The 20521-nt window shown below is 39.9% G+C and overlaps 2 protein-coding genes across 3 annotated transcripts in view; both read right to left on the bottom strand.

Moving 5' to 3' along the window:
* Positions 1–3528: 3528 nt before the first annotated feature.
* On the bottom strand, positions 3529–10020 carry VCPKMT (valosin containing protein lysine methyltransferase). Of its 2 annotated transcripts, XM_019968639.2 has the most exons (6): positions 9246–10020; positions 9039–9149; positions 8795–8867; positions 7874–7993; positions 6782–6886; positions 3529–4640 (listed from the first exon to the last, which is right to left on the bottom strand). In XM_019968639.2, the coding sequence occupies exons 1-6, from the start codon at positions 9509–9511 to the stop codon at positions 4626–4628; spliced, it is 690 nt and encodes a 229-aa protein (XP_019824198.1). In that variant the 5' UTR covers positions 9512–10020; the 3' UTR covers positions 3529–4625. The 2 variants fall into 2 exon arrangements, with proteins under 2 accessions (XP_019824198.1, XP_019824199.1); XM_019968640.2 differs by lacking the exon at positions 8795–8867 and having other exon boundaries at positions 9050–9149.
* Positions 10021–10155: 135 nt separating this feature from the next.
* SOS2 (SOS Ras/Rho guanine nucleotide exchange factor 2) overlaps positions 10156–20521 on the bottom strand; it is a 105631-nt gene continuing 95265 nt past the window's right edge. The window contains exons 22-23 of the mRNA XM_070797385.1: positions 13364–13473; positions 10156–11868 (exon numbers count right to left, since the gene is read on the bottom strand). Of these exons, the coding sequence (XP_070653486.1) occupies positions 11359–11868; positions 13364–13473 (620 nt within the window). The 3' untranslated portion in view covers positions 10156–11358. The remainder of the gene's footprint in view (positions 11869–13363; positions 13474–20521) is intronic.

The following is a 20521-nucleotide window of genomic DNA, read 5'->3' on the forward strand; positions in this document are numbered from 1 at the left end:
ATTCCTCCAGTGTGATGGTATTTGGAGGTGGGGCATTTGGGAGGTGAGCAGGTCATGAGGGTGAAGCTCTCTATAAATGGGATTTGTGCCCAGTAAAAGAGATCCCAGGGAGTGCCTTGTCCCTTCCGCCCTGTGAGGACAGCTGCCTATGGACATCTTGATCTTGGACTGCCCAGCCTCCCAGAACTGTGAGAAATAAATTTCTGTCGTTTGTAAGTTACCTAGGCTACGGTATTTTGTGATACCAACCCAAACGAACTAAGACAACCACATTATATTCTGAAAGCAACTCATAACAGGTAGGTTTTATTCTTTAAAATCTAACGTACTTCACTTTCAAAATGCAAGTGTGAATCCATTTAAAACATTTTAACAACTTCCTGTCTATAAACTGTTTAAAGACCAAGTTAAGCAACGCCATCTACAGGGAACCTTAGGAACAACAGTCATATTTCTATGATCCACACTATTTTTTTTAATATTTTATTTATTTATTGGACATGCAGCATGTGGGATCTTAGTTCCCTAACCAGGGATTGAACCCATGCCCCCTCCATTGGAAGCTCAGAGTCTTAACCACTGGGACCACCAGGGAAGTCCCCCACACTTTTCTTTGGGGGCTTCCCTGGTGGCTCAGTAAAGAATTTGCGTGCAGTGCAGGAGACCTGGGTTTGATCCTGGGGTCGGGAAGATCCTCTGGAGGAGGAAATGGCAACCCACTCCAGTATTCTTGCCTAGAGAATCCCATGGATGAGAAGCCTGGGGGCTACAGTCCATGGGGTCACAAAGAGTCAGACACAACTGAGCGACCAACACTTTCACACTTTTCTTTAAATAAACACAGTTGTCTGTACTCTGAATTGACATCATTTAACAAGGAAACTAGCCACACTGTGTAAAAAGTCCCACTAAAAATCATTGTGGATTGTTAATACTTCTTAATAACTAAACTTTACTTCCAAATTCACCAAACATGACCCATGGACCCTAGGTTATGAATTGCAGCAGATTAAGATTTAAAACTATGTAACCTTAAAGACCTTGAAAGTTATAGTCTATACAGAGAGGAAATAAGTCATTGGAGGCTACACCTGTAATAATTTTCTTTTCCTAGCTCTTGAATCCTCCCCCCTCCTTTTCTCGGGGTGGCTACCCTGTGCTGCATGTGAGATCTTAAGCTCCCCTGCAGTGGAAGTGGAGTCTGAACCACTGGACCTTCAGGGAAGTCCCTCCCCTTTATTCTTGAGGAGTATCACCTTTACCTTCCTAGCCAAACTTTCTAAATTTTCACATATTTAGTTCCTAAAACTCAGCCCGGTTTATTTTAAAACATCCTATTTCATAGAAGATTCCACATCAGGTTCAAAACTCTTTCCTCCCTTTATATAGATCTAATCATGGTTTGTTTTCATGTATCTCTTTCCTTTGATCTCTTCTTGGGAAGTAGCTGCTAGAAGAGGCTTCTTCATTGCAGTAATTCTCAATCTAGGCTAAACATTAAAACCATCCAGAGCACTTTAACAAATTAAACTCTGGTTTAATTGGACTGGGATGGAGACTAAACACAGTTTTTGTTTGCTTTTAATCTTCCAAGTACAGCTAGTCTGAGAAGCACTGCCTTACTGGGTGGCTGGGTGGGGTGTGTGGCTCTCTAACTGGCTATAGCTGCACTGCAGTAAGTGGCTTATAGGTTTCATTGTGCACAGTGGCAAGCCCCACTTGGGCTAATTCCTGAGCAGTTCCTCTTGGCCCTGGAAGTCCCTTGAGATTTGAGCGTTGTCTATATTCTGTCTAACTCCCAGATAATGGCATCACACCTCACTCGTCTGCTGCACCTGCCTTTTAACCACCCCATGTTGCTGCAGAAGTCCTAATGCCTTCAACTCATGTATCAACTCTCAACTGCCTGAGATCCATCTTTAACGCCTCTCTGCCTGACAGTCTCCACACCACCTCTCCAAAATTTCCATGCTCTGGAATTAAACAGATATATTCATCTGCAGGATAAAGACAAATCCAACCAGGTGGGAAAATGCTAGTCTACCCTTCTTGGAGGCATCCTGGATCTTGAATTCCTCCCCAGGTCTCCCTCCTGTGGCTTCTGAGTACAGATACGCTCTGTTCCCTCTCTCATGAGAGCTCAAAGGACTAAATCCCTTTCCTCAACATTGCACTTCCTCCAAAAGAAGGCCTCTCCCAGGTCTCCCCAGCTGTGTGTAGAAGGTAGTTAGTGAGAGAGCTTGCTACATGACCTGGCAACCCTCAGGAAGCCCGGCAGTGCTTACTACTCACTATGGTTCTCTGATCTTGAACATGGTGATTGGTACCTTTTAAACTCTGCTTTGGCCTTATTCCAGAATAAGAAAAACAATCTCACTTCACTTTCTGTTACAAAGTAGTTAATCCTGTAGTCAGTACCTTATATCAGTTCCTCAGAAACAGATGGTAATGAATGTATGATGGTGGTTTAGTCTTTAAGTCCTGTCTGACTCTTGTGACCCCATGGACTGTAACCCACCAGGCTCCTCTGTCCATGGGATTTTCTAGGTAAGAACACTGGAGTGGATTGCCATTTCCTTGACTTATTAAGGTGATAAGAAAGAAAGGGAGTGGAAATAGGACATGAAAGAAGAAGTAAAGGGGTGATTCTGACAAAGCTGCCAAGAGGCTGATCTCATCCCAACCCCTCCAGGAAGTTTTGGTGTAAGGTCCCCTGTCGGAAGTAAAGGAACTGGGCTTTCATTACAGGAATGTCAAGGAGGACTTCAGCTGAACATCCACAGCTACTGTATTTTAGAAGTACAGTCTTAAGGGGAGGAGGGTGAAAGGGACCTGAGGAATTGGAGTGGACTACTAGGGCTGGTCATTGTTAATAAACTCATTTCTACAAGTTTTATATTGTTACGAAACAAGCCAGAAAGTGATCATTTGTTCTAAGACTTCACTAATAAAACACCTGGTATTATCTGTAACTAGAAAAATACCATACACTTAAGTTACACTAGCTGCTTTACACTAGCTGCTTCGTAAGCTGATTAATGAAATGCTAAGAGCAGTTTCAGAGAAGGCAGTGGCACCCCACTCCAGTACTCTTGCCTGGAAAATCCCATGGATGGAGGAGCCTGGTAGGCTGCAGTCCATGGGGTCACTAAGAGTCGGACACGACTGAGAGACTTCACTTTGACTTTTCACTTTCGTGCACTGGAGAAGGACATGGCACCCCACTCCAGTGTTCTTGCCTGGAGAATCTCAGGGACGGGGGAGCCTGGTGGGCTGCCATCTATAGGGTCGCACAGAGTCGGACATGACTGAAACGACTTAGCAGCAGCAGCAAGAGCAGTTTGGGGAAAAAAACAAACAGCAGAACAAAAGTTAAAGACTGAAGAAAGCCTGAAGGAAAAAAATTTTCTCTTGATGTTAATCTTTAATTTCTCTAGGGCTGCTTTTGCTCTTTCTGGAAAGCAGTCACCTGCTTTAAACATTTATTTTCTCTAAAGCTGTTTCTGAAACATTCTCAAAGTCACAGGATCTCAAAAACAATGTTTATTTTAACACATAAAATGTGCCACCTAGCACCAATGCCTGTTAAGTACCAGCGTTCCATCTGGTTACTATTACGCTTTGGAACCAGTGTGACTGGGAAGTCCTGACAGATCAGTCTGCGAACAGATGATTATCATAACATAAAACAGAGACCACACAGAAAAAAAATCATTTGGTAAATGTACACAGAAGTACACTTGTAGTATTTTAAATAGCTTCCTGTTTCATATAAACAAGTGATCACCAGTGAATTTAGCCACATTTTCCTGGAAGCTACACAGGAGGAAGAGTGCACAAGACACATAAATGCACGAGCCTGAGGCTGGGCCTTTCATTCTCACTCCATCCTCAAATAAAAAATTTTTACCAGGATCTTTCCCTCCCTTGCACTCTGACTTCTTTCTTCTTTACTAACCAACCACGGTATAACTTATTATGTAATTCACAGGGTAAATTATACTATAATCAGTACGGTAAAGGAAAAGCACAGAACTTTGGTCACAAAACAGTCTTTTCATTTTTTTTCCCCCAAGTAAAAGAACACAAATATTAAAGTTGTCTGAAAAACAATGAAGTGGAAGATACTTAAAATAAAGCCCATTTTTAAATGTTAAAACCCTCTCTTAAACTTATCTTGATGACAAATTAAAATTTACTGATTTGAATTTAAACATTATTAAAGAGTAACTGATACCTCTCTTTAGAAACTGGGTCAACTTATCTCTATTTTCCTGAAAACATGCCAAGCCAACCATGCTACTTCATTATTTTTGGCAGACTTTAGGCTAACCTCAGTACCTATTTTTATTGGAGGAGTGACTGCCACAATGTTTCTTTTAAGCAGAACTTGATGTGGAGCTAAAAGTAAACTAAGTTGGATTTCAGGCCCATTGGCAGGTAGGCAGTCAGTCAAGTCATTTTTCATATTGCAGGCAGCCGGTGGTGGTTGTCTATAGATCGGATCCCTAAAGACATGCTGAAAAAATCTGTGAACACAATCTTCCCATGCTGTATTCACATGCTTCATTCACGTTATTAGCTTACCCACGTTGGTAGAGGCTTGGGTAAGATGACTAAAGATTTCATGATGGGAATTTCTACAAGAAAAAAAAATGAAACCTTAAAAGACTGATTTCTTATTATATATTAAATATTTACTGGGTATTTAATACTAGGTATTATGCTTGCTGACAGCTAAATGCAATTCAAATGAATAGCTATATATAATGCTTGGAGATGGTCTTCGTTAATGCCTAAAGTACAAGCAACCAAAGAAAGAACAGATATACTAGACATCATCAAAATTAAAAACCTCTGTGTTTCAAAGGACATACTATTAAGAAAAGGACAACCCACAGAATGGGAAGAAAATATTTGGAAGTCATAAATCTCATATGAGTCTGGTGTCCAGGATATATGAAGAATGTTTACAACTCAACAGTGAAGACAACTCAATTTTAAAACCGGCAAAGGGTTTCTACAAATATGTAAAAAGGCCAATAAGTACACAAAAAAAGATACTCAACATCATTAGTCATTAGGGAAATAAAAACCACAAAGTGATTACCACTTCATACCTACTGAGATGACTACAATAAAAAAGATTAACAACAATAAATGTTAAGGAGGATATGGAGAAACTGGAAAATGCAGACAGTGCTGGTGAGAAAGGAAAATAGCATAGCAGCTTTGGAATAGTTTGGCAAGTCCTCAAAAAGCTAAACAAAGAGTTCCTGTGTGCCCTAGCAATTCCACGATGGGTATACACACCCTCAAGAGATGAAACACGCCACACAATAGTTTCACATGAATATTCACAACAGGATCATTCATTAGAGCCCAAAGTGGAAACTACGGAAATGCTCATCAACTGATGAACGCAGATAAGGTGTGGCATATCCATACAAAGGACTACTATTCAAGTGTAAAAGAAGTGAAGTGCTGATGCACTCTTGAAAACACTGCTGAATGAAAGAAGCCAGACAGAAGAAGCACACATCATGTGATTCCATCTGTATGGAACGTTCAGAATGGGCAAATCCAGAGATACAGACTGGTGGTTGCTAGGGGTTGGGGAAGGCAGGAAAAAGGTGTAACTGCTAAAAGGTATGGGGTTCCTTTTGGGGGTAATGAAAATGTTTAAAATTAAAACGTGGTGATGGTTGTCCAATTAGGTAAATATACTAAAAATGGCTTAAGTGTAAACTTTATTGTATATAAATTATATCAAGTTAAAAAAACAAATGACTCTCTGCCCACCCCCCAAAAAAAGCCTTTATATTTAGGAAATACAAAATTTTTAAGCCTCAAAAAAAACAAAAACAAAAAAACCTACTTTTAAAACTATACAACAGCTTTGGCTAAAACTGGATCCTTTAAGGCATAAAACATTTTTAATTCATTGTTTTATCTCTAGAACCATGCCACATAATAGTTGACCTGAATTACTAATCCCACTGCTCTTCTTTCTTTGTAGTTCCAACACCTACTCCTGATTCCAAAAAATGCACATTATCGGCTTTTGGCTAGAATGCACATAAATCAAAAAACTTCACCACAAATCCAAAGGAAAGATAAAAGAAACAAATGGAACTAAATCACGTTTAGCACCCTCAATTCATAAAAGTGATCTTGTTCTTGCCTTATACCAGTCACATACACACAAGGTGCTGGGGTACAAAGGTAGATGGGACACAATTCTTCCCTTCTACACATTCAAATACGAGACACTGCATAAAATGTACTTATTATAATGGGTAAAGGAAGCAATCTAAAAGGGGAACATAAAGATTCTATTTAATTGAGTGCATTTTTCTTTATTGGACAGACCAAAAAATAAAAACATACAACTATGTTATAGTTGGACTAGTTAAAAAAAAAAAAAAACTTGAATGGTTGGAGAGAGTTCACAAAGGTCAGAACTGGCATTTGAAAACCTCTAAGAGATAACAGAAATTTATAAATAGCTAAGTTACTTGTCTGAGGTAATGCCCAATTATAAAGCTATATAATTTACAGCTAGAAATGACCTTTACAAAAAAAAGTCTGCCTTTTAGAGAAAACACCGGAGGCCCGATAAGTTAGGCAATCTTAACACTGAGCATTAGTGCCCTGGTTCTGTTAATCATTATAGCCATTTCCCCACATGAAAATTAATATCTACATCATACTCAAGCTCAGAGACAGTGTCCAGCTAGTGAAATCACTTCAGAGAATGATAAGGCAAACATGTATTTACCGATTTTTTCTTTCTGATGTATAAAATGTGAATATCTTCACTTCGATATTCTTCATCATGTTTTTCCAAAGGAATTTTTTCAAAGTCAAAGTCTAGTTGAAGGAGCTATAAATTTAAAAAAGATGCAATTCAAATTCAATAATATGAACTATCCGTTGCTGACAGAAATCAGAATGGTGGTTACCTTTGGAGTACTGACTGGGAGGGGTATATGAAAAGTTGAGCTAAGCACTTGATATATATGCATTTGATATGTTTTAACTCAACTGAAAACTGATTAATGATATCAAATTTTCAAGTATACACTATTTCAGAAGTTCATTAAAGTTCTTCACAGTCAAGAAAAACATAAAAGTAAAAAACCATTTCACCATATATCTGAGGCAGAGTCATGAAGAGTCACTTTACCCAAAGTAACCCTTTCAGAAGATAAAACTGAAGAGCCATAAAGATGTTTCCTTAAGAGGAACCACTTGTCATATGATGGATCTTTACCCGTAAGAAGCATTTGGGTGACCACTGGAGGAAGATGGGGGAAAGACAAATGGGATTCTAAGTACTACTTCTGCAGCTTCCTGTGGGTCATTAATTCTTGCAAAAGGAAAAAAAAAAGAAAAAGAACAACTTCAAAATAGGTACGATACATTGGCCAAAGCTACCACAAAAATACAGTGGAAAATACTGAAATGAAAACATATCATGTTTCAACACATCACATATCATGTTTCTATGATGTATTCTCCAAAAAATATATACATCATTAATATGTTCCTAAAAGCCAGCAACTTGTCTGATAAACACTGAAAACTTTCTCAGAAAAGACAAGGGTGTCACATTATTATTTTACATGGCTTTACACATACTAGATCAACAAATCAGAAAAGAAAAATAAAGGATCAGAACAGGGGTACTGGGGCGGGGGAGGCTGGCAGCAGTTGTTAGAATGGTGTGCTCTAAAGAATTCTCTCCTTGGGTTCATACAAGCAGAATGTTTTCCCTACTCAAAATTACCACAATATACTGAAACACAAAGTCACACATAGCCTCTCTGAAGGGTAATCCCTACAAATGCAGATCTAATAGAGTACTCACCTCAAAATATTTTTTCTCGATTTCTGGATTTTTTCCCATTGTTCGCTGTTCATAACAACATATAATACAAGTCTCAGACCCACTGAGATCTTTTAGGGTTTTCAACAGTGGCTCCAAAGACTGTTCAAAAAGGAATATGATTTTTGTTAATGACTTTTAAAAACACATTTGTTTACTATAAAAGGGGGTAGGGGAGGCAGAGGAGATAATTATAACTCCCTTACAATTCACACATCTTTGAATCAATCCAACCCAGTAAACACAGTTAACAACTCTGTAACTAATGATTGGTAAACTCTTAACTAATCAACCATTGTATTAATTTCAGCTTCCAAGAATGGATTCAAGTGATTGCATTTTGGAGTACCCATGGGTAAAAATGGAATTGACAGCATTCTTAAAGCTTACTCTAACAATATTTAAACAATCAACAATTTACTTATGAAAGTAGGTCCAACTTTAACTTGAATATAAGTTGGTTCAATGTTCATTATTGTAAAAAAATGATTGATGCTTACACTATACAAACTGATATTCTAAAAGAAAAAAAATTCTATAAATATAATAAATCTTGCCCCCAAACAATGAATCCTTTAGGATGCAACTCACAGCTAACTTAAAAAAAAAAAAAAAAAAGAAATCTTAACCTTTTACAGGAGATTCAGAATAAAAAATCCTTTAAAAATTTTACGGAGGCCTCCTAAAATGCACGTAACACTTTTCTCAATAAGGTTCAGGGACCTCTATGTTAATCATGAGTACATATACGTAGTTCCTGGTGACCTTTCTCTTTGTTCATCAACTATGGAACATATATCCTGCATTCAGAGATGTTAAAATGCTAAGTAATGCGTGCTCCAGAATCCTCGAAATACAGTTTAAGTCTTCTAAAGGAAGAGACTCCACTCATGAAATACTCACCTCTTCGTAGTATATGCAGTCAGCCATCAGTATATAGTCTGGCGGAGAAGGAAAGTCTTCTAATTCTTCCCCCCTTAAAAACGTCAACCACATATTTTAAACTGTTGCTTTACTAATTTAAAATAGTCTTGTTTTATAAAAAGACCCAGAAATCTCCACTCGTATTAATCATGCTTTCAGTGAAACGCGATTTAAAGCAAACTACAAATTGTTATCTTAAAACAAGCTGAAAGGCCATACAAACCATTTCAGTACCTTGGCTTGAACAGAACCAGTGACAAGATGCTTGTTCATATTAATATTCATCTTCAGCAAGTCTTGCAATTCCTCAAGATCGGTGACTATAACATCTGCCCTATAAAATAACGTTGATTTACGTGTAGGCGAAAGAGTGGGAAGCCAGTAATCGGGGTTCCCGAACAAAGCGGCGTACCCTCCCGCCAGGTCTTACCCGAGAGTAGCGGCCATGAGCCCCACAGCCCCGGTGCCTGAGCCCAGCTCTAGCACCGACCGCCGGCTCAGCGCGTGGGCCCCATCGCCGGAAAATCCGGGCGTTTCCAGGTATTTAGAAAGGACAATGGCAGCGTCCCAAACAACACAACCCACGCCGCCGGAGCCATACTGCTGCAGTCGTAACACCGTGCCATCTCGCTTCTCCAAAACTCGCACAAAGTTCCGCAGTGGATCCTCCCCAGAGGACTCCAAAGAAGCCGCCATCGCTGCCCGGCAACAAGAGGCGTCGCACGCAGCGACGTCACATTCACGCGCACTATTCCAGGCCCCGCCTTGCCAGGGCCCCGGCGCGTCCCGGTGGCGGAGTTGGGGCTACGGCGCGTGCGCGAAGCCACAAAGCCCGGAAGGCAGCGTTCTTCCAGCACTGCCCAACGGTGGGCCAAGGCACCCCTACGCGCGAAACCGTCTCATTCTCCCCTAAATTACAAGTGTGGCTTAACGAACGGGCAGTTTAAATCACTTTTCCAGACAACGCCAACCTGAGCGTTTTTACCTGGCTGGAGACTGATAAAGTTGTTTTTTTTTTTTTTTTAATTACTGGCTTTAAATCAAGGCAGCTTCCAAGATACTACCGAGGGTGGCTATAGTCTGCTTATCTCGAGTTCCTAATAGGCTCCTAAATTTTCATCTCAAATGCATAAAACGGTTGCAGGAAGCTTGTGATCGCGTTTAACGGTGAAGACAGTTTCCCCTCTTCCCTCTAAAGTTTACATCACTTAAATTCTTTGGGATTATGGAATTTAAACTGCACAAAATAACTGAAAATAATGTGTGTATATGTATTACTTGTACAGAATTCGACAGTCTTACCCCCTTGTTTCTTATAATGAAAACACATTTTAAAAGTCTTTTAAAAATTAAGACTGGGGTGATTTATTAATCTTGTTAGGAACTCTGATACAAAGCACAGTAAAAGGCCACAGACCAGTAAATAAACAATGTGGCTTTTGGCTACTTTACAACTGCTGCTAGCACTAAGAGCAAAACACGCTTTTTCATCACTTTGAACAGAGGAGTACAAATGGCAAATAAAAGTTTTAATCACTTCTCTGATTAAAAAGTTTAATAAAGCTTTAACTGCTGGTTTAAATATTACCAATCTAAAAAAATACTTTAAAAAATTTTAGTTAACACGAGATTTATAGAGAAAGTTACTTGGTTTTGAAGGCAATGCAGTTGGTTCCTATGCCATAAGAAAATTATCCTCCGGATTTATGAATTAGTAAAGTAGCAGATTGTATTATAGGCCTTGAGTCACATAAATTTATATAGGTTATTAGCATTATTTTTAAATATACAATATAAACAAAACTGTACATATATGGCATATTAACTTTGTTTTCCAAAACAATAGGCAACTCGTTAGCTAAAGACACCATAGTCCGCAAAAACAAAAAGGCACATCTGTACAAGATATATGCCCTTTTTCCCTCTATAACTGAGTTAGGTAGTCTTTACATTTTGACAACATAATAAACACAGTGCATTCTATTATTTTCATTCTATTTTTCACTTTTGTCTTCAGCAGCAAATTCTGGCATTTAAGACATGGCATTGAAGAGTTTAAGAATAGTGGGTGTTATTCACAATTTTCGGTAAAAACTAGATGTGAAAACAAAGATGGTCAAAGAAGCTTAAAAATCAGTATCACCACACACCCCCTATATGTGTGTAAATTCACTGCCTTAAATAGTCATCTGTTACTCAAATTTGAAAAATTCCACAAATGCACTATCCCCTTTCAGTGCAATCAATTTCACTTTAAACCATATTTTAGCAGAGTCTACAGTGCAAATATAAATTCCTTATACTGGCCTTTTGGCAGCACTGAGGATCCAAGACAAGGCAATGCTACTGATCACCTGAGGATAATGGTAAATGACTTCTGTATTTTTATTTTTCCAATTCTGAAAAGCTTATTTGATCAGTAGCATTTTTGTAAGAGCATTATTTTTTTTAAAGTACTAAAATACTATGCCTTTTTTGAATAAATTAAAAAAAAGAAACTTTACAAATATCATTCCAGTGTCAATGACTACATATGGCTAGGGTCATTGAGGAGTTTCTGCATTTTCTAACAAAGGCAGTCTATACACTGGGGGGTGTGAAAGCTCCCGTTTGTAAGTCTTTGGTGGCAGTTTTGGTAGATGAGGGCTTGAATTCTGCCTTGGTGGAACAGGGGGAGCTTGAGGATGAGCAAGATTATTTTGACTAGAACTGAGCACATAGCATCGACGAGGTACCCTTGGAGAGGGTGTGCTAGGAGGAGTGTTCGGAGAATTTGGACACGTACTAACGTCTCTGAACCAGTCTGGATCTCTGTGAAGATGTCCCAGTGGAGGTGGCTGAAGGGTAAACGGACAGTTTATAAAGTGTTCTGGAGGCCGAAGTGGAACCGGTGGAGGGGTATCAGGAAGAGGGTCTCTCGGCGGCGGTGGAGGTGGACTGTGCAGAGGCCCGTCAAATGGACCAGCGGGAGCAGGAACTCTGGGTTTTACCTTTGGAGGAGGAGGTTGTCTTGGTGGAATAGCAGGGGGGTCATCATCAGATTTCATAGTTCCCTCAAAAACAAAAAAATTAAATTATACCTCTGTTCTCTTGAAACATCTATAAGAAAAACTTTTAAAGACTAAAAAATTCTTATGTGTTAAGTTAAATCCAGAGACACAAAATAGGTTAATCTGGTTTAATGATCAGATTTATGAATAAATTACTCCCAGTTTCACTCAGGGCTCAGTTTAATATTTTTATATATGAGATGTTTTAACTGAAATCTTATAAAGCCTCAGATTATCTTGCTTTGTAGATACAGTTTATAAATTTATGCATTTTAATTATAATAATGGGCAAGTAAGTAAAAAGAATATTTAGTTTTGTAGACATGAATGCTGAAGCTGAAGTTCCAATACTTTGGCCACCTGATGGATAAGAAGAGCTGACTCACTAGAAAACACCATGATGCTAGGAAAGAATGAGGGCAAGAAAAGGGGGCAGCAAAGGATGAGATGGTTGGATGGCATCACCGACTAAATGGACAGGAGTTTGAGCAAACTCCGGGAGATAATGAAGGACAGGGAAGCCTGGTGTGATGCAGTCCATGGGGTCTCAAAGAGGCGGACATGACTTAGTGAATGAACAACAAGACATGAAAGAACATGATGTCAAGAGGTCTTAATATCCATCTTCTGCTTTTTGGCCATTTACTTCTACTATCCCCAGTGAACTTCAGAGTGGTGGTTCTCCAAAGTTTGACCCAGGATCAGCAGCATCAGCACTATTGAAAGTGAAAGTGTTAGTTGCTCAGTTGAGTCTGACTCTTTGTGACCCCATGGGGTGCAGCCTGCCAGGCTCCCCATTCCATGGAATTCTCCAGGCAAGTATACTGGAGTAGGTAGCCATTCCCTTCTCCAGGGATCTTCCTGACCCAAGGATTGAAACCGGGTCTCCTGCATTTCAGGCAGATTCTTTACCGTCTGAGCCACCAGGGAAGCCTTAATAGGGATTTGTTATAAATGAAAATTCTTGGGCCCTGCCCCAGACCAACTGAATCAGAAATTCTGGCCATCTGGTTTTAACAAACCTTTCAGATGCATCTGATGCAGCCTGAAGTTTGAGAAGCACCAGCTGAAAGTTTGGAGAATGCTTTGAATACTACAGTTTTTCCCATCTCTACCCAAAAGAAAATGTACTTCTGAGTATCTATGAATCTGCCCAGCCTCTTTTTTTTTTTTTTAAGAAAAAGTATTATGAGGATTAAACAATTATTTAAGGTATATTCTAAATAAAACAACCTAAGTATTTAAAAAACATAAACGGTAACCAAATTATAATTGACAGACTCTTTTTAAGAATAAGCACTGTTTTGAAGATTCACAACTTTGAATAAGTTGAGGCAAACCCAAGTCCTGTTGACTACCTTGGATTTTTGTTGTTGCTCTTGTTGGCTGAAAGGCACAGCATGTAGGATCTACAGTTCCCTGACCAGGGATCAAACTTGTGCCTCCTGTAATGGAAAAACAGCATCCTAACCACTGGACCATTGGGGAAATTCCCTACCTTGGAATTTGAAGCATCCTGATCAAATTTTTTTCGAGGTGGAAGTGGAGGAGGAATCAGTGGCTCTTCACTTAGCTTATGTAAACTACCACACGAACTGAAGAAAGACTCTGGGGGTAAAAAAGATTAGTTTAACCACAACTCATAATGCAATCATAAGACAAAACTTTATTTCAGTCTGTGATCACCTCTCCTATGGCATCCATCAGACTGTACTGTAGCTGACTGTTGGTTTAGCTATCCTCTCCATTAAGGTGTAAGCTTTTTGAGGGCAGTATTTATTTTCATATCCATAGCAAGTAACACACTGATAGTGCCTGCCACATGCTAGATACTACTGCTAAATGAAAATATAGTACCCAATTAAGATTAATAAGGAGATTCTGCTCCCTGAAAAGTCTTTTGTTTGTATAACTGTAAAGAGCATCCATAAACAGAGACTATGCATTTTTGAAAAAGTTACTATCGGATACATTTCTACATAGGTAATAAAACCTTCATTTAGGAGATGATAGGGTACTGTTGTATCACAGAACCATTCTCTATACAAATTTCTTATTGATAATGGACCCATTACATAACCACATTAATGGAAATTTACAAAATAATAAAGTATTAGAGGAAAAATTATCCCTAAACATGCCAACCAGACATAGAACGATTTTCATGTTTTTTTTTTTTTATCTTTTTCATATGCTTATAATACCTGTCATTATGGACCTGTATAAAGGCACTGATCAAGTCTTGTTTATCATTATACTGAGATTGGGTTTAAAGGAGCTTTTTGGGAAAGAAGCTGATGAGTTTAATTTTAAACACACTGAGTTTGTGTGAACTGCTTATGGGACATCCAAATAAAGATGTTACTCATTACTCCATGTCAAAAGTTGCTGTCCTGATCATATCACTCTGCAGTCACCCCAGGGGTCTTGCTGGCTCAGAGTGCCAGCAGCAGAAACAAACAGTATCCCTATGTGGTGTTGGCAGGTGGTGCGAGGAGGTCAGGTAGAGCACTACCCGCTGTCAATACGTTCCTTCTGCTTGCCCAGCACACCCTGCCCTGTCTTTGTCTCCAGGTGATGGTGAATCCATTCCATATGGTTTAGTCAGCCAATTCTGCCGAGGGCGCCCCAATTTCAGTCAAGAAGTGGACAAAGGACTCATTTTCTTGACAAGATCAGATCTGTAGCTACCTCTTTTTTATGCATGCAGCCATGTGCTTCAGTGAAATCTGACCTCACCCCTTAGCTCCAAAGATGGGGCCTGCTTAGATCATTCCCTCAGCCAGAGTAACTGGTTTAGTTGTTGGCACAGGACCCAATTCAGACTACTGAAATCTGAAAGGAGTGTTGAAGTCTCAACTTCAATTTTATTTTCCATTAAGAGCACTTCTCCACAGATTATTCAGGTTTTGTGAGCTTTTAAAACTTCATTATTCTACACTAGTGAATGTTGGATAATTTACTAAACAATTTCTGTAATGTTAGTTAGCTATATAAGTTACTTCCAATTTTTTATCATTCACGCCTCCATCCACGCAACAAATATGTATTGGGTATCTGCTATAGTGCCAACACTCTTCTAGGCACTAGCAATACAGCAGTGAATAAGAAACAAAAATTCATGTCCTTATGAAGCTTACATTCTAGGTTGATAAGAAAGAATATACATGATGATTAAGTAAAAGTATAACAGCTGTAAGTTAAAAGAAGAAATATTAGATAGGGAATGGGGAACAAGTTCAAACAGGGTGATCAGGGAAGACCTCCCTCAGGAAACACTGAGAAAAAAGGTTGAAGGAGGCAAGGGAGCTTGCCATTAGGCCAGACAGGTGAACAGCACTCTAAGCAGAGGGAATCGGAAGAACAGAAGTCCTGATGTGGGAGTATGTCCAGGATGCAGAGTAGCTAGAGTAGAGTAGGTGACAGGAGTGAACAGCAGGTGATGAAGTCTGACTGATCAGAGGTTAAATTTCACAGGACCTTACGGGTCCTTTTTGAAGAAACTGAAACTGTGTCTTTTACTCTAGGATGGAAGGCTGCTGGGAGCCAGCGTAAGGAACTCCGCCCGTGGCAAAGGTCATGAGGAAGGAGGCTTGGCATACGCAAAGGTGGGATTGAGCCTCCGGGGTCCCCCTGGAAATTCTCGAGCATCTACCCCCCCAAACCAGAGTCTGCCTACTTTACTGCTTTGTGCTCTCACCTACACCTCTGACTTTACAGGGGGCTGTCCCCCACCACCTCTCTCTGAAAAAGAGTTAACTTACAGCTCCAGTTAATAAAGTTCCTGGGCGTGACAAGAGGGTTTCAACCTACAAACTCCTTTGGAAGTCCTCTAGCCTGCCTGAATAGGATCTTCCAGCCACATGTGATTGTTCACAGCCTCCCAACCTTGAGAGGCATGATATGTTCTAAACTGTCTAAATACAGATTCCTTTGAGCAGTTAAAAGATTGATTAGAAATTGTATTGGTGAAGGGTTTTTCACTTGTTGGGCCAATGTTTGCTGCTAAGTTTCCATATCCCTTACCTACTGTGTCCCTGGGAGTGTATTGATTAATATAATTGGTGTATAGGAATGTAAGTAGTAGCTTTAATGTTTGTAACCTTGGACCCTTGAGTTAATTCTTTTCTTGTTATAGCCCACCACACCTTTGCCCTGTAGGAATGCAACTTTATCTAATGCTTTTGGAGGGTGGTGCCTGACTTTAGAATAATCACCTTTAGAGAAAAATAAGTTTTCTGAAGAAAGGATGATAAAATGTTAACAGGCCTCTTGGCCAGAAGATGATGTAATTCAAACTTTTGCATATGATAAGTTTGCAGGAAGAAAGCCTGGCTTACTGCTGACTCTACCCCTTCCTCATTATCCTCTATGCACAACTTAAGGTATAAAAACTACTTTGGAAAATAAAGTGCGGGCCTTGTTCACTGAAACTTGGTCTCCCCATGTCGTTCCTTCTCTTACCTTCTGGCTGAATTCCCATCTTGAGCATGGAGGCTTGTCAAGCCTACTAAATTTGCCTGGGCTTCTAAGATCTGACCGGGGAGGCCTTAGTGTCTCCTCTCCTTCGGGAGAACGGGAGGACACCTGCGGTCTACGTAGGTGACTCAAATTCCTTATTTTGGAATTTTATTAGCTTTCCACGTAAACCAAGTTATTCAGCCTCTTTTCTCCACTGAATTTTCGCACTGAGCTATCCTTATTTGATCACCCTTTGTATCTTTAATTCTATCGTATCCTGATCGCCGAAGCCGTCTCCCCTCAGAATTCCCTGGATCCACCGGGGCTGGACCCCGGTAAGTGGCGCCTGGACAGGCTTTTCAAAGGTAGGTCCCCCCTCGAAGCAATTAGGGTCATCAGCCTATTGCTCCCCCCTCGGAACAATTTGGGTCATGAGCCCTGTTGTTCCCCCTCAGAGCAATTAGGGTCATCAGCCCTACTGCTCCCCCCTCTGAACAATTTGGGTCATCAGCCCTGTTGTTCCCCCTTGGAGCAGTTAGGGTCATCAGCCCTCCCCCCTCACAGCAAGTAGGGTCATCAGCCCTATTGCTCCCCCTCGAAACAATTAGGGTCATCAGCCCTACTGTTCCCCCTGTGTTGAGTTTTTGGGACGGCTAGGACCCCACTCAGGGTGCTGCAGACCCCCCTGTAGGATAGACAGGGCAAGTAGGAGTGGGAAGTATTGAAGTGTTAAAGGGTTGGAGAGAAAACCCGGTTTCTGAAGACTAAAACTATCTTTTACTATACTTAACTTTCTGACATGGGTAACAGTGAATCAAACAAAGACAGCTCTTTATAGGAGTAATTTTGCAGTTATTAAGAGAGGAATCAAAGTTTAAAAATCTACCATTCAATCATTTTTTTCATTTGTACAAGAATAGTGTCCTTGGTTTCCAGAATAGGGTACTGTTAATTTAGATACTTCGGTTAAGGTAAAAAAAAAACAACTAAAAACTTATCGTACAAATATGATTAAAAATGTTCTGGACCTCTGTCATGAGGCTGTTGGATAGCCTATGGGAGAGGCTATAGTGGTGGATGGTAGTGGGTCTCCACCTTCTGCGCAGATCATATTTTCTGCCATTGACGAAGAAAAGGAGGGAGACTGTGCTCTACCTCCCGAGGAATGAGAGGGCTTACAGGACACTGCGGCTGGGCGACCTGGCGAGCCCCCTCCCCCTCTACACAAACCTTTAAAAATTTATACAACAACTTCTGATTTAAGGCGACTACCCCACCTCCGCTTGCACCTCCCAGGGCCTAGGAATTCCCCAGTTTACATCCAAAGCCTCCCAGAGCATTGCCTAAGGCTGAAAAAGATAAAAAAATTTTCTTTTAAACAAAGGAGCTTTTAAAGAATACACAATACACAGAGCCTGCTCCTTGCAGAAAAACCCCCTTCGAATTCAATGACTCCACCAGGGCTGGACCCCAGCAGAAGGCCATGGGTTTTAAGTAGTCATGAGTTAAGTCTAACCTACATTCTAAAAGGACCCATCTGCTGTATTGAAAACTGAAGTACGGAAGGTGGGAAGTGAGGATGCTACTATAATCAATCAGGTAAGTGATTGTGGTCACTTGGACCAGGGTAGCACTAGTAAAGAAGTCAAGAAATGGTTAGATCCTGGATGTATTTTGAGAGTAAATAAAACTTGTTGATAGATCACACTTTGGGTATGAGAAAAAGAAACAGGTAAATGATAGCTCTTAATATTTTCAGCCTCAGCAATTAGACAAATGTGATTATAACTGGGAAGAGGTGGCAATGGAGAGAACGACTTTAGAGGGCAGGATATTGAAATAGAGACATTGAACAGGACACTGATTATACGAGGCTAAAGGTCAAGACAGAAGTTCTGGGCACAGGAAAAAAATGGGGAATTATCATATTACAGATGATATAACATTGAATGAGACACCAAGTGAGTGAGAAGAAAAGAGATCCAGAGACTTAGGACCTTCCATTTTTAATAGGTTGGGAAAATACAGAGAAACCAGCGAGAGAGACTAAGAAGCTAAAAGTAAAGTAGAAAAACCAAGACAGTGAGTGGGGTGAGCAATGTGATCTTCATGTATGTGCCTTCTTCACAAAAATGTTTTGGTATTCAGTATTAATGAAGGCAGAGACTTTTTCTTGTTTGCTACTGAATCCTTAGTAGTTGGCAGAGTAGCTGGTCCAAAGTACTCAATTTTCTATTGAATGAATAAGACCAAAAGGTGTGAACATTTTTTTGGTTTGATACGTTGTTTTCAAATTTCTCTCCAAAAGGATCATACTAATATATCAACTCAAAAGGGTAAGTGATATATGAGCACCTTTTAAGATAGGCTTGCTCATTCTTTGATGTAAACTGCCTATTCATGCCCATTGTTTCTTGCTGTTTTTCTCATTGTACGTGAGCACTTTTTGTACTTTTATTTCTTTCAGGACCTTAAGATACTCAGAATTTTATGCAGTTATTCTCAATGTTTTCTATTAAAATTCAAAACATGATTTTATTTATGATATGGAAAGTATATTTTACCATCACCCAAAATAATGTCTAAAACTCCTTGTTCTAAAATGACACAGTGTTATAAACTGAACTGTGTCCCTTCTCTCCATAAAAGTTATGTTGAAGTCCTAGCCTCAGTACCAATAAATATGACTCTATTGGGAAATATAGACGTTACAGCTCTGAAATCAAGTTAGGATGAAAGTGAACTCTATTTCTGTTTGTGTGCTATGTGCTTAGTCGTATCCAACTCTTTGCGACCCATGAACAGCGGGTCATAAAGAGTGGGCCGCCAGGCTCCTCTGTCCATGGGGCTTCACAGGCAAGAATACTGGACTGGGTTGCTATTTTCTCCTCCAGGGGATCTTCCCGACCCAGGGGTCGAATGTGCATCTTCTGCATCTCTTGCGTTGGCAGGCAGATTATTTACTACTGTGCCACCTGGGAAGTCCTAATTCTGTGTGACTGGTATCTTTATAAAAACAGTTGAAGAGAAAACGAGATACAAGGAGAAGCTGGCCATGTGACAGCAGAGGCAGAGGTTAAAGTGATCTATCTACAAACCAAAGGATGCCAAGGATTACCAGCAAAGGCAGAAGCCAGAAAAGCCAAGGAAAGATCCCTCCTTACAGGTTTCAGAGGGAGCATAGCCCTGCCATCTTGATTTTTCAGACTTTCAGCCTTGGAAGTGGACCTGAAGTCACTCAGTTTGTGGTACTCTGTTACTGAAGCACTAGAAACTAATATATGTAGTAAAAACATTTCCACTGCTGGACAATACAGGAAAGTAAGAAACATATACAAACTTCAGTGAAACCAGGAAACATCTGAATCCTGAAGCTTCAACCCATAAAGGTGGACTACAGTGTATATGAAGGAGACAAATGGAAGAAGACAAAACCCAACAGTCTACACTGAATGAGACTGATAAACAGCAGCAAAACTGCCCCCACAGAACCAAAGGAGGGATCGGGAATTGAAGGCACTTAGTATAATGGAAGGCACGGGACAGAGGACTTGATTGAGTCTATACAAGGGACGAGAACCCTAAAGCCCTATTCTGTACTTAATGAAGCCAGGAAATTACCACATTTCCACCACTGGCAGGAGACTCAGGGTTTTATTCGCTGGAGAATCTAAACATCAGACTTGGGGACACTAGTCTGTGCTGAAAACAGATTTTCATACTAAATGCAAAGATCACCCAGGGAGAAGATTCACAGATCTTTCTTTGGAGAAACTAAATACTCTTAGAGAAAAGGCCTCACAGATTCTGAAATATGGGGATTCCTAATTTAAAAAATTCTCAACACTCTATCACCCTACAGTGAAACCCACAAGTCAACAAGTTTTACCCATGGATACAGATCTTTCCATAAATTTATACTGTCTCACTTTAAAATATGAACAGAAAGCTAAGGATATAAGATAAGAAAGAAAAGCCTCCAGTATGAAAGACCACAGACCACAACAAATAGAAGAAAGAAACTCAGAAAAAAAAGAATCTTATCAGAAACAAAATCTTTCAAAAATTAAAAAATTAAGCCAGAAGAGAAAAATATAAAAATGGCATGCTGAGAGGGAATTTAGAAAGAATTCTGAGAAATTCAAAACCATGATAGATGAAAAAAATAGAAAAGCTGGGTGATTAAAGTAAGGCA

This window comes from Bos indicus, chromosome 10 (assembly GCF_029378745.1).
Source record: "Bos indicus isolate NIAB-ARS_2022 breed Sahiwal x Tharparkar chromosome 10, NIAB-ARS_B.indTharparkar_mat_pri_1.0, whole genome shotgun sequence".
NCBI classification, from domain to species: domain Eukaryota; kingdom Metazoa; phylum Chordata; class Mammalia; order Artiodactyla; family Bovidae; genus Bos; species Bos indicus.

Coding starts and splice junctions, on each gene's coding strand:
- VCPKMT (XM_019968639.2), bottom strand. CDS start 9,511: ATGGCGGCTTCTTTGGAGTCCTCTGGGGAGGATCCACTGCGGAACTTT. Junction 7,994..8,794: donor ACTGCATATACTACGAAGAG/GTGAGTATTTCA, acceptor CTTTTTGAACAG/TCTTTGGAGCCACTGTTGAA. Junction 6,887..7,873: donor TCGAGAAAAAATATTTTGAG/GTGAGTACTCTA, acceptor TTAAATTTATAG/CTCCTTCAACTAGACTTTGA.